The sequence below is a fragment of the Gopherus evgoodei genome, chromosome 4 (genome assembly GCF_007399415.2).
Source record: "Gopherus evgoodei ecotype Sinaloan lineage chromosome 4, rGopEvg1_v1.p, whole genome shotgun sequence".
NCBI lineage: Eukaryota > Metazoa > Chordata > Testudines > Testudinidae > Gopherus > Gopherus evgoodei.
The window spans coordinates 89,204,404-89,218,774 of NC_044325.1; the positions used below are offsets into that span (position 1 = coordinate 89,204,404).

The window sequence follows — 14,371 nt, forward strand, 5'->3', positions numbered from 1 at the left end:
TACATTTCTTCTCACCTTTTAAGTTACAATCTCCAAAGAATTTAGAGTTGATGTTTGATATTGCTTTTGAATTGACTGCTGCAGACCATGTTAATGATGAGACTTTAATTTCCCCTTCCAGGTCCACGGCTCTTCCTCTCTTGTCCAATAGATGTGGATGGTTCTAGAGTCTGGTTTACTGACTTGTGGAACTACTCTATTATCCCATATCTTTTGGAGGCAGTCAGAGAAGGACTACAGGTGAGGAAGTCAAATGTGAAACCTGAGTAGGGTTTCTGTCTAAATAGCAAGGAGATGCTGGATGCAATAGAACCACATTAACACTTTCCTCTAGAAACTATTTGAGATTTAGGGTAAAATTTTAAAAAATGATTTAGGCATTAGGAACCTAAATCCCTTTTGAGTTTCAATGAGAATTAGGCTTGTGAGTGCCCTAAACCATTTTTGAAAATGGGACTTAGGCTTTTAAGTTTTTTAAGCTCTTTTGAAAATGTTACCCCACATCTAAAATGCCATACTTGAAAGCAGTCATTTACAGTATTATCCCTAATTTTCTATCTTAAAACTACATGTGATTTTGCAATATGTTTACTGTGGCCAATGAACTCGCAACCTTTAGCTATCTGTCAGCAGAGAAACTAAGCAGCACGGGGAGAGATTTATTGAACAAATGTTAGGATCGTTCTCACAGGCACTTTGTCTATTTTTTTCTCAGTTCAGGTGATGAAATATTGATTGAATTTCTTTGCAGTGCCTCCGGGGTTTGTAAATAAACCTTCATTAACTCAAGTTTTAGCAAAGTTATTGAACTGCCTGCACTTAGCATTTGATTAAAAACTCAGGTTCTCCTGCAGTTTTAGAAAGCTGGGATAGTACTGGCACTTTTACCTTTTGTGGGAGCCAGCATGTCTATGGCTAGAGCAGGGGGGTTTGGAGTCAGGAGATACAATTCAGCTCAAGATTGCTACTGACTTGCTGTGTGGCTTGGAAAAAGCACTTGATTTCTTTGTACTTCAATTCCCTTTTCACAAAGTAGGTATAATAAAATACCTACCTCACCTGGGTGTCATGGCATTTATCTAATTAGTGGTAGTAAAGTCTTGCAGGTGTGTGTGTGACAGTGATTGTTCCACAGAACAATTTTTTTATTAAAAATAATCAAACTCATTGCATTTAAATTTCATGGAACAACTTACAGATGTTTTGCTGGCTAAGATAATTTTTAGGATGTCAGTGTCCCTGTACTCTTCCCGTGCCCCTCCCAACTTTCAGACTAAAAATCAGCACAGTCACATTAAAACCAAGAGGGATGGCAACCCTAGGCTTTCCATGTTCATAGATCTGATCTGGATTGCTTGGTAAGGTGAGCTCATTTGAACATGTGTTTTAATATACCAAGGTCCTACATCTAGGAACAAAGAATGTAGGTCACACAAAATGGCAAACAGTAGTATCCTGAAAAGGTTTTAGGAGCAATGGTAGATAATCAGCTGAACACCAGCACCCAATGCAATACTATAGCTAAGATGGTGAACATGATCCATGGAGGCATCAGCAGGAGACTGTCAAGTAGGAGTTGGGAGGTAGCATCACCTCCCAGTACAGCATTAGCAAGATCATTGCTGCAATGTTGTGTGAAGTTCTCGTGTCCACACTTCAAATAGGATATTGAAAAATTGCAAAGGGTTCAAAAATCAGCTGCATGAATGATTTAAAGTTAGAAAAATATGCTTTATAGTGAGAGACTTGAGAAGCTCAGTCTATTTAAAAAAGAACAGGAGGACTTGTGGCACCCTAGAGACTAACAAATTTATTTCAGCATAAGCTTTCGTGAGCTGTATTTCAGCTCATGCTGAAATAAATTTGTTAGTCTCTGAGGTGCCACAAGTCCTCCTGTTCTTTTTGCAGATACAGACTAACACGGCTGCTACTCTGAAATCAATCTATTTAGTTAATCCTAAAGAAGGTTAAGCGATAATTTGATCATGATTTACAAGTACCTACATGGGGAAGGGTTTTCTGGTAGTAGATGGTTCTTTAATCTAGCAGGAAAAGGCATAATAAGATCTAATGGCTGGAAATTGGAGTTAGACAAATTCAGACTAGTAACCAGGCACAAATTTTTAACAGTGAGGGTTGGAACAATGTAATCTAGGGATATAGTGGATTCCCTGCCACTTGACGTTTCTAAATCAAGACTGGATATCTTTCTAAAAGGTATACTGGAGCTCAAACAGAAGTTATGCCCTGGATACAGAAATTATTAGGCCAGAGTCTATGGCCTGTATTATGGACGAGGTCAGACTAAGTGATCCTAATGGTCCCTTCTGGTCTTAAAATTTAGAGTGAAAAATAAAATTACATGTAACACTTGTTAAGAATCATTGTTTCAGTTTTCCTCAATAGTGACCTTCCTTTTTTTCTACTTCATGATGTATAAAGGAAGAATGGTTCGTGTTTAAAAATGATAAAATAGTAGCATTTTTTCTGGTGAAATGTCATCTCTATATTAGCAAGTCAGTTCTTGTCTGCATTGGAAGAATGATTCTCTGGTAACTAGAGAATTAGTGAAGTCATTACACCACAATAGACTGAAAACAGAGTAATTGACAGGAAGAAGCATTTTTAGTTGTACTGCGTAAAACTTAGGTTTAATTGTTAACATACATTTGACTCCAGTGCCTGAAGAACACTGCAGAGAATGCTGTTGTTAAAGATACAACACAACTGGCCCTTTGCTGAAGATGAGAAAAAGCTCGAGCTACCCACCTGAATCCCCCAGCAAATTTTCCGTCCAAACTACAGAAGACCAGACTTATAATTTATCATTAAATTTTTATATTAAATATTTAATTTAATATTATTTATTATTAACTTTTATTATTTATCATTTTACTGTGGTAGCCCTTAGAGGCCTTGAGCACATTGGGGACAATAGTTATAGGCACTGTGCAGTATGTGATAATCCCTGCCCTTTGCGTACTTGATATTCCTGATGCTTCTAAGATAAAAAACAAACAGACTAAAGGAATTTAAAAACAAATTTCTTTGTACCTCCCAAAGAAGGTGAAAAAATAAAAGTAGAGCAACCTCTTCTTAAAATGTCCTTTACAGGTCATCTTTAAAGCGGGAGAGTGGGAGCCAGTAGAACAGCTTTTGGTCTTTGGACAGGTGACTTAACCTGTATGTGCCTCAGTTTTTTAATCAATAAAATGGGATCACAATATTCATATATGTTGTGAGGCTGCCTGTACTGTACCTTGAGTGATTCAAACCAGAGTTGTGTAAAGCATTGGAACATTTAAAAAATGAAGAGAGAATAGCCAAACCTTCCTGCTTCCTGTTTTTGTTTTGGTTGTGCGTGCTATCTATGGCCCCCTTACAGTCGCTTACCAAGACTAAGGGTTTCCATTTCTTTGCTTTTGGCTTCAGTGTCTTTTTGTCTATCTTCCTGATTTCTTTTTAAACCCTTATGATGTTGTGCTTAATTATATTACTTAATGGCTCAGCTTACTCCAAACTTTTGTTTCCTTGTGTCTGAGGATATGAATTATGACTGCAAGCCTCAGAAAATAGACAAGATTGTTGTAATAGTCACAGAGTTTAAGGCCAGAAGGAGCCACCAGGTCATCTAATCTGACCTCCTGTACAGCACAGACCACCAGCGCCACCCAGCACCTGCACACTAAACCCAACAACCGAAATTAGAACAAAGTATTACAACCTACAGGAGGCTAGACTGTTGCATGCCATAAGGACCAAGGTACACCAGTGTCCACAGCCTCTGCAGTGGCAGGAAAATGATTAAATGAGTGAATCCCAGATGATCCTGGCAAGTGATCCTCACCCACATGCTGCAGAGGAAAGTGAAAAAATCCTAAGGTCACTGCCAAACTGACCTGGGGGAAATTCCTTCTGCACCCCACTTATGACAGTCGGACCCTGAGCATGAACCAGCCAACCAAGCACAGGAGAGACAGAAAGCTCAGTGCTGCCTCAGAGCCTTGGCACATCCTGGTCCCATCTACAGCTATGGCCATTTCAGAATACATTTGAGGAATGGGGGGTGGAGAATCTTTTCCTGACCCATGCAGGTGGCCAGCTGAAGCCCTGAAGCATGAGTTTTTAGGAACATAAGGCATAAAGTGGAAGTGAGCCCCAGAGCTACTGAGCCCTGCCCTTCACCATCACAAGCAACCCTGTCATACAATCACACTCATAAATGTGTCCTAGTCTCTCTCAAAACTAATTAAGTTGTTTACCTCCACATCTCCTATTGAGCAGCTTTTCCAGAACCTCGCTCTTCAAAGAGTGAAAAATCCTCTTCTACTTCCCAGCCCACATTTTCAGAGCCAATTTAGACCCATGTGTTCTTGTGGAAAAAAATGGTGCTAGAAATGTATATTTGACTCTGGCATCTGTCTGTCCCCCATACCCACAAGTGCTCCTTTCTGAACACATCTTGTTACATGGAACCACTATCAGAAAGGAACGGTGAAGTCCTGATTTCAGTCCAGTCCCAGTGATTTATGGGGCTGGACATGGACTGAATTAATACTGTATTTTTTTATTGCCATTTAAAGACCCATTATGGGTAAAAGGCATGTGGGCCAAGTGGATCCTTTTAGCGACTGTTCCCATTGAACTTGCTGAGCCTTGATTTTGGCTCTGTACCGTAAAGCAGGGACGTGAAAGTGTGAAAATCCATCTCTCTACCTCCTGTTCTTGTTATAGGCCACAGCTAGAGCAAATAGGAGGTCCCAGAATGCCTGCTTCCTGCCAGTCTGGTACATTCTTTTATGCTTTATCTTTGGCGCTTGTGCATGTTAACTAGGAACTGCCACCTTCTAATATGCACAGGGGGAACATTCCTAGTCACTCTGCAGGGTGAGCATCTGCAAGGGTTGCAGGAAGAAAATGTTAGTTCCTGTCTTGAGTTTGCTGGCGATATGTTTTTCTTCTTTTCATCCCAAACCATATTCACAGACACAGGGAGAAGTACAGCATTGCCATTCATTCCTATCTATGGCTTATTAAGTCAAACCTGGTTATGTCCTTGCATACAGTGTCCCACCATCTAGTTGATGATCAGCCTCTAGGTCTGTTGTGTTTGCATTATTTTCTTTGGCATCTTATCTCTTTGTCTTCTGAGCATCCCTACCATCGTAATCCTTTTTTATTGCAGCCAATCCCATATCCTAATTTCACATCCTACTCTCCTTCTGACTTCTTCTGTTGTCTTAAAATCATTCAGTTTTGCAGATTCCCTCATCTTTACTGCCCCCAGCCTTCTGCCTGTTTCATTTAAAGCATCTGCTTTCAGATCATAGAGTAATACTATTAGTACACTGGTTTGGTAGCACACTGGAGATATGGTAGTTACTTAAATAGGAAATGCACTTACTATATAACTTTTTCAAAGCTGGACTAGGAATTAATGGAAAGATTTGTCTTTTTCAATAGCCAGGAGCCTTATGTAGAGTTTACAAATCTCTTCACTTCTTAGCAGCTTAGCAGCTGTGATGAATGCTCCATATGTTGAAGAAACAGATTTAAATAGTAGATCCAGTTTACCACAACTTACAGTGAAACCTAACTAAATGATTATGAAGAATATTTTCTTTTTGGGAAGGGAAAGATGGCTTTAAGTCTGACTGGCACCACCTACTGGACAACTGTGCCTACTCATATGATCACTTCGGCATAGTTTCAGAATGGAATAAATGTTAACATTTAAAGCAATTAATCACTGCATAATTTCTGAATCTGCACTTTGCTGCCATATACATAAAAATCTATATATATGTACACCACCATTGCACATAAACTTTAAACTCCTCGGTGGCTCCAGTGGAATAAGCCACTTGGCTCATATAATTTGATAGGATCAGAATCTTCCAAGAAGGAATTAGTCTGTTTGCTGTATATGCATCTTTGTAACAAAGTCTCCTGTTATGTGATGTTTCTGTGGAGTTTGTTGTGTTTCTTTCTGTATTTATTCAGGGCACCATTCAGCCACCCTTACTCAGACTGAGTAGTGCCTTACTCCATCAGTAGTTTATTTTTGTGATGTTCCTTCAGTCTGCAGGATCAGTAACAGAACTGGACCTTTCTCTGTTAAATATTCCTGATCTAATTCACCATCACAAACACAAGCAAAAATTTGAGAAAACATTTCTCAGATGATAATGATGTTCCCTTTAAGTACATTTGTTTCATTGGAAGCTCATTTTAATCATTGTGCTGTTTCTTCCACATAGCTAATGGCATTCAGACACTATTGTCTTGGTGCATAGTTGGCACTAATACTCCCCATCGCCATCCAGGAGAACTACATTTGATTCTCTAACCAGGCCACTGGTTGGGACCATTCTTTTTGGATTGTTCTGGAGGCAGCATGCTGGACTAGGAGGGGAGTAGTTGTCTATTGCTCCCAGTGCCATCTACAGTAATAACCAATATAAGAAATAGCACTGATAGGCTTCAGAGTTTGCCCTAACGAGCCCTACTTGGCCAGCAGCCTCAATGATAGATAAGTGGGTGGAAGTTGGAGGAAACTGAGCTATTCTTGAGCTCTGAAAGAGTTGGCAAATCCCTTTATCCTCATCACTTCTGCTAAAGGAAAAGTACTTCCTCATTATAGGAGCTGTTTAGTCACTGAACAGCTTTTGTGACGGTTATGAAGTAGCTTTCTCATTCAGATATTTTTAAGTCTTTAGTTTCCAGAATTGTCAGAGGAGTATGTCCAGAAATGCATGGAAAATCTGTGGTCTTGATTTTTCTCCTCACTTATCCCCGTGTAAATCAGGAGTAACTGCACTGAAGTTAGTGTGTGGAACTGGTGTGTTAGTCTCTCTGTCTCTTTCCTCATTCATTCCTCTCCATTTCACCTATTAGCGCTTAATATATGGGGTTGTCGATCATTGCTACTTTCCAGACTATGATATGAAAATCAACAAATTAATCTCAAAATGATATTTTACTTTATTTATGTCTTGGTTGGTTGTGAGGAAGTCTGTTCAAGACTGTAATTATTTTCTGGAAAAATACATTTAAAAACTCAATGTTGGGTGGGATAGACTCTGAGAGAGAGAATGCTGATTGAGGATGTAGGGGCCAGGACTTCAGGAATTCGGCTTCAATTGAGCTTTCTAAGAGCATTAGGGAGAATGGGTTCATGGCTAAATATCCTTTTTTTGGCTTACTTTTGTATTCTGTATTGTAAACATTCTTGGGCTGAGGCTTTGTTCAGATATCTGGAGAATAATCTAAAATGAGAATTTTGGGCTTAATCTGGGAGAATCTTACAGCTCAGTTGCTTTTCAGCTTTCTAAAATACCAACATCAGCCATTTCTGTGTGTGGAAACACATTTGCCTTCATCATAAAAAGTGTTCTTAATGTCAATAAAGGGATTTGGGGTGAGGCTTAGCACTAAGTTATACCCCGTGGATCAAAGGCATTCAGATGTTCTCATAGTACAACCATGACCTCCTACTGTGTCTTATTGCTTCACTCATCACTGTACACCATAAAGGGGAGTCTGAATCCTCTGAGCTCAGGTAACAAAGAGCAGCTACTGAAATCTAGTTACTGAAGGGCAGTCAGCCTAGAGCAGAAGTGAAAACCTGAAGATCTCTTTTCATTTGGCGTCTGCTTTTGCAACCCATGTGGATCAATAGTGAGTTTTCATCTAATGAAAACTAAGTGAATAGATCAAAGAGCGTTTATTTAAAAATAAAACAAATGCTATAGCTCAGCCACACTGGCTGTGTTTTCCTGACCATTATGTTCAAATCAAAACACCTTTCTGGAGGTGTGTGTGTTTTGAGGCTGATCACACGGAGCCAGATTCTGCTGGCTCTCTCGCTAGTATGAGCACAGAGAAAGTCCAAAAGTCCATTGACTTCAAAAAGTATTTTTTTGGCATTCATCCCCATAGTTTCTGATTAAAGGCATCGAGCAGCTACACTTGTATGCTCTAGCAACATACTGCAACTTCTCGGTGACTTTGAAAGCAAATATTTGGTATCCTCCTGCAGGCAGGATGTGTACACTAGTGACTTGGATTTTGTATTTTGCTTATTTAGTCCAAAAGAAATAGGAACAGAGAAGTGGTGCACTCAAAGTCTGAAGCAAGATTGTTTGTTCTCAGGTTCCCTTTCTCCCTAGTTGGCGGCAGATTAAGAACATTTGTGGTCTCAAAGGAAATGCTCAGCCTCCTCTGAATCAGTTACCATTACATAGCTAGAACTTCACAGTCAGAGTAAGAAGGATGAAAGTCACACCCTGTTTGGCCAGCCTTCATTCAGAGTGTTTTCCACACTGAAAGAACCATGACACAAGAGTTCACTTTGATGAGACTAAAGTAGTAGATCCCATTATATTACAGAAATATGTTAAGAGATGCATTTGCTCTTGTTTTCTAGTTGTATGGGAGGAGAGCTCCCTGGGAGGATCCAGCCAAATGGGTAATGGACACGTATCCCTGGGCAGCCACCCCACAGCACCACGAGTGGCCTCCGTTGCTGCAACTGCGACCTGAAGATGTTGGATTTGATGGGTACTCAATGCCACGGGAAGGTTCAACTAGCAAACAAGTTCCCCCGAGTGATGCTGAAGGAGATCCTCTGGTAAGTTCTCTCATCTACAGCTCCAGAGCTAATTAGGATAAACTGTACTTGCTAGGGGGAAAGACAAACAGGAATGAAAGAGTAAGTGACAAGTTAAGAGTGTTAAATGTTTTAAAATTACAAGGAAATGTTTCTTGCCACACAGGACAGTCAGCCTGTGGAATGCACTGCCACAGGAGACCAGTGTCAGGTGTAATTCTGCCAGATACAATGAAGGAGAATACTCAGATCTCCTAGCTGTGAGAGTGTAGCTAAAATGGCTATAAGAATATGAAGGAAATTTCGTCCACCTCATGTAAAACTTTACACAATAAACTAGATGCCTTTTGCATTTTTCTGGGGTTTGTGTGTATATATAAAATATGCAAATACATGATTTAATAGAACATGTTAGTATAATGTTGTGGAAATGCTTGACCTAACCTGCCCGGCCAGGATCACTTGATAGCCATGTCACTATGATATTGAGCTATTTTTCTGGTTCAGTTGCTGCATGAAAATTGAGGCTTACATAATTGGTGTCTAATTTATTAATCAGCAAATAGCATGCAAGTGTATGGAAACCAAGATTTTAAACATTGTACACAGTATATACAATAGTTTAAGCTTTGAATTTGCTTGCTAATGCACGTTTTAATATAAGCCTGATGGTAACACTAGTTCATGCAGCTTTCTTCCTGGTGAAAACAGTTATTGCAATAATTGCTTGTTACTCTTAAACTATTGTTTTGGAATCATGTACATCTCCAAAATAAGTTGGGTGTATTGAAGAATCACCTTAGATTTCCACTAGTTATGCACACATTCACAGAGATGTTATCATCTGTTGTCTAATTTAATAGATCTCTTTTCCTGACCTGTTTCTAGAAATACAGAATTCTAATTAATGTACATTAACACTGGTTAGTATGAGTGGCTGGGAATAAGGAACTATGGAATCTTTATAGCTCTTCCACTGACTCTGTGTGTGACCTAGAACAAGTCATTTAACTGCTCTGCATTTCAGTCTGTCATTGGAGGAGTGTAATAACAACTGCCCATCTCACGGAGTGCTGTGAGAATTGCTTTACATTGGGTATCCAGTTTGAGAGTCTCAGAAATAAATATCTCAGTTTTCCCCTCTCTCTTGCACTGGTTTCACATGAGTGATGTGAGTGCAAATATGACTGTTTTATAGTATTAAGATTCTTTCGTCTCAGCAGACAAATAACTCTTAGCCCTTTTCCGCGCTTTTTTAGATGAACATGCTAATGAGACTGCAAGAGGCAGCCAACTATTCGAGCCCCCAGAGTTATGACAGCGACTCCAACAGCAACAGCCATCATGATGACATCCTTGACTCATCCTTGGAGTCGACATTGTGATCTTCAGCTGACAGAAAACAAGCGGTTTTCCACTGTTCCTCTCCTACTTTACAAGACTCTTTATCACAAACTAATGAAGATGACTTGTTACTGGACTGGGCAGATGTCTCAGTATTAGAGCTGCAAGAACAAGACACTTTATTTCAGTCAGTCTTGAATGTGGGTGCAGGTAACCCCAACAACTTTTGTACTGTTTTTCTTTTTACAATGATAAGAACTGCACTATGTCTTCGTTTTGTTCTGTTTAGTTACTGTAAGCCTTCATGCCTAAGATACTGAAGACATTTAAAAAAACAAAATACTTCACAGCTATGAAACAAACAGCATTGTGCCATGTACTGTCCAGAAGGAGAGCGTAGGGATGTTTATTGCCTATGTTGCTTCTGACCAAACACATTTGGGTGAGGGCTGGATTTCTAGTAATCAGCTTTGCAGACTAACCTTAGCTGCGGATAGTTCTGGTGCTATAATATATTGCTTGCCTTGGTAATAATGGTCCATAAAAGGCAAAGCTGCAAGACAGGGAAATTTAAAGTAAATATTAAAATAAAAAAAAGCTGCTCTCCTTGCCAGTCTGAGACCTTGGCTTGCTTTCCTCTATTTCACCATGTGTTTATAGAGATTTACAGATATATAAATAGAAATATATGTACAGTCTAAACAAATCAGGTTTTTTTTCAAACACTGTGTAACAAACCATCCTACAGAATTTTAAAGACCAAGTACCCGTTTGATATTCAGGGCTTGATTCTCCTCTTTCTTACACCAGTAAAACTCCATTGACTGTAGTAGAGCTACTCCTGATTTACACTGGTGTAAGTAAGCAAAATTCACTCCTCAGCAGAGGGCCTATGCCGCATTGAAATGCCATCGCTTAAGTGGAACTTCATAGGCTCATAGATTCTCTGTTCACCCTATGGATGAGGGTGAATTTCACCCAATTAGGGTATAGTCAGGCCTTCAGTTTTTACCGTTTGTATTAGAATTTTATAGCTGTTTTCTAAGTCTTTTTTGTCAAAGATTTCTCTTTCTGACCATTACAACTGCAAAAGGGGTTCATTAAAGCTCAGCTCTGCAGGCAGTCCACTGCTACTCTGCTAACATCATTTAGTCTTGTTTGGTTTTTAAATAGCAGAAAGTAGTATTTTGGCAGTTCATCAAAACTGTCTTATCCAGGTCATAAAAGGGGCGAGGGGGAGGGGCGTAGTATCTCTTTTTAAAGTTTAAAAGTTGCTCATGGGTTATGGCTGAGCTGTGAACCTGGCTCTCTATTTCTACTCCTCCTCTCCACACGCCCACAATACGGTTTCAGTATTAAGGCTTGTACTTCTGTTGGGGAGCAAGAACACCTCACAAAGAATTGCACTTTCCTTTCCTTGGGAGCAAATACATTCAATAAAGCCACCACACATCAGCTATCTCAGGCTGTACTCAGCAAGAACCGCAGTCCTCAACACTGATGTGTACAAGCCTTTCCAGCTCTATTTCGGTGCTGAATTTTAAAGCGATGCCTTACTTATTTTGTACTAATTGTATTAATTACATTAGTGCTGTATATTATGGATTTTATGTAAGGAAACAAACAGGGCTAAAGAAGTCATCTCTTAGAATATAATAACAAATTGCTGTGAATATTGTTTGTGTGAAATATTAGATTTTGTTGAAATGTGACGGTAATAAAAGGAGGGAAATGAGATAACCTTTCAGGTTCATATCAATCTGCAGCTAATAGGTCATTGGATAGCTGTTTATTCAATGCAAGAAAAAAAAATAAAAGCTTTTCTATGATGAAAAATGCCATTGCTACTAAACTACAGAAAAGTGATTGCTGTTTTCTGCAGCGTACAGGTAGAAAACTTATTACAAACAATTTTTTTAAGAGCTTGTTAATCCTTCTGGGTTTAAAATAATGTAACAGACACAAGTCCATGCTTCTGTGACTCAGTTTGAATGGATAATTTTATTATCCCTCAAGACTTTCTGCTATCTGTGACTTGACTGTAGTTACTTTTTTGTCTTTATCCAATGAGAGCTGGTCGTGAATCTCCCGTTACAGCTTTCAAGTCTTGATGATCTTTTTAAAAAAAGAAATTGTAAAAGAATAAGTAAAATATTTTAATGACGGGGAGGGGAAAATCTCCTGAGCTGGTGTCACCGCTTTAACCTTGCTGAACTCTAATTTAGATTGTATCATTTAATGAAAGGCAAAGTGTTACTCAATCAACCTTATTAAATCAGATCTTCTTACTGTAAAATGAGCTACACTCATATGGAATCATATGCAGCAGTGCTGATGAGTTAGAGTGATTCATTTCTCAGCAGTCTGACAGTTCTGCTTCCCAGCACTGACTTTACCTGCTACTACTGTGAATCTGGGTAGAGACTGAATACCTGAACCTGAGACTGAACCCATGCAAGTAGACCCTTGTGCCTGGGTGGATCTGTTTGCAGGATAGAGCCTAAGCTGACTTAACATCCAGCATTTCTCAGCAAACTTTTAACTGAACAAATATCTTTGAAATTGTCAGATAATTTTTTGTTTTTAATCCTGTGTTCAGATGCAGGAAAGGGGTTCTATCTATCTGCTCCTCTCTGATTGACAACTTGGGATACTGTAAAGGAGGCGACTTTGAGTAGGTTAGTCATTTTAGTCTTCGTAAAACTCAGTGTCCTTTCTGAAACTTCGGGAAGCAGGGTTACCTGTTATGCACATTTCTTATCTTCATCCTGATTTCACTATAGTTTAGTAAACTTTGTTTTTAATTAATTTGTTCTCATTTTAAGGTTTTGTCCAAAATGCTTCCAATTTTTTTTGCCTTTTTTTCTACAAAGTTGGCTTGTTTTTAAAAAAAACCAACAAAAAACAAAAAAAAACCCCAAGATTCTATGCAACATTCATGTTGAGTTATAAATTGGAAGCCTAAACCATTTATTTTCCTTTAGAACTGCCAAGAATTGTACAGGCCATAACTGAAACATGGAGACAGTTTTAGTTGAGGGTGGGTTTGGCTAATTTTTTTTTTGTACATTTTGGAAGAAAAAACTATTTCATTGTTGATGCTTAACTTCGATATTATGTGTATTGAATCTTGTCTAAATGTGGCAATTCTTTCAAGAAAAACAAAAAACAAAAAAAAGTCTTTGTGGATATTAAATGGAAGGTTGCTGTTTTGATCTAGTTGTTTCCAGTGGAACAGTTTATGAAATATGTTCTATAAGATGTACATTTTTTCACTGTAACATAGAAATGTAAATATTTGATTAAAAGTGCTGCATTTTGATGAATTTTTTCTAGCCATTTTTAAAGAGAAAACTAGGAATTGAGTATTTTGTGTACGGTATGATGTTTGCCATCTGTTCCCCTCCCTATTTAATTTTCAGTTGTCATTTAGGATTTGAATTTGCAAATGGTCTGTTTAAGATCATGGCCCCCACCCCAGTGTCATGGAAAATAAAGCTGATGATTGTACCAGTCTTAAATTATTCATGATTCAATAAAATTGATACTTATTTATTCAGATTTGTGGTTTTGCTGTAGTTTTGTGCCATGTTGATCAAGTGTGTCTGTTTAGTATACCGGCGTTTGGGCTTTTTAGTTCTTTAAAATACATTTATTTTAGTGCTTGTGAAAGAATGCTGGCTTGACAGCCCTCTAGACTGAAGCCCCTGTGTCCATAGAACAAGGCAGTGGAAATGAAGTTTTTAGTCCATTTCTCTGAGTATAGTAACATGACAAGCTTCATAAGGGCTTGTCTACATGGGAAAATTTGCCAGGAGAACTATACCATGGCCCAAGGACTATTCACTGTGCCAGGGACCTAGCAAGAAAATAACTCTATAGAATGGTGGGTTAGGCCACTCTAAGATATAAGAGGTTCAATCCCTGCTCCATTGATTTTATTTATAAAAAATTGAACAGCTGTGTCTGTGCTACAGTTTGGTCAACATAAGTTACATCATCTTAGAGCTGCCAACTTTTTTATATCGCTCAGGCATGTGGGTGCTTGTGTCTGCACTGCGTGTCCTCACCACAGCTGGTTGGGTCAATAGAAGATACGGTAGGCATACCAGTGTACCTCACATCACCATCCAGCGCTATGCTTCATGGGACATTTTCACAGTGTGCTGAGGGACACCAGCAAGTCACCCAGGAATTGCTGGGAAAGGGGGGGGGGGGTCAAGTCCCTCAATCTCTCTTTTTCCATCTCATCATTTTCACACCACTTTTAAAATTCCTACATGCCACTTTTTGAAACTTCAGCATGTACAACTGCAACCAAGTGTGCAAGGAGGAAGAGGAACTTCTCACGGATGATGAATGGATGATGGACACAGTGAATAGAAGTGTCAGCAGGTTGCTGACCTTTACACAGCA

The 14,371-nt window shown here is 39.0% G+C and overlaps 1 protein-coding gene across 13 annotated transcripts in view; it reads left to right on the plus strand.

The window, feature by feature from the left end:
- NAV2 (neuron navigator 2) overlaps positions 1-13,516 on the plus strand; it is a 372,994-nt gene extending 359,478 nt beyond the window's left edge. For all 13 annotated transcript variants that reach the window (XM_030560145.1, XM_030560146.1, XM_030560147.1 and 10 more), the window contains 3 exons: positions 122-240; positions 8,429-8,632; positions 9,871-13,516. In XM_030560145.1, the coding sequence (XP_030416005.1) occupies positions 122-240; positions 8,429-8,632; positions 9,871-9,996 (449 nt within the window). In that variant the 3' untranslated portion in view covers positions 9,997-13,516. The remainder of the gene's footprint in view (positions 1-121; positions 241-8,428; positions 8,633-9,870) is intronic.
- The last annotated feature ends 855 nt before the right edge of the window (positions 13,517-14,371 follow it).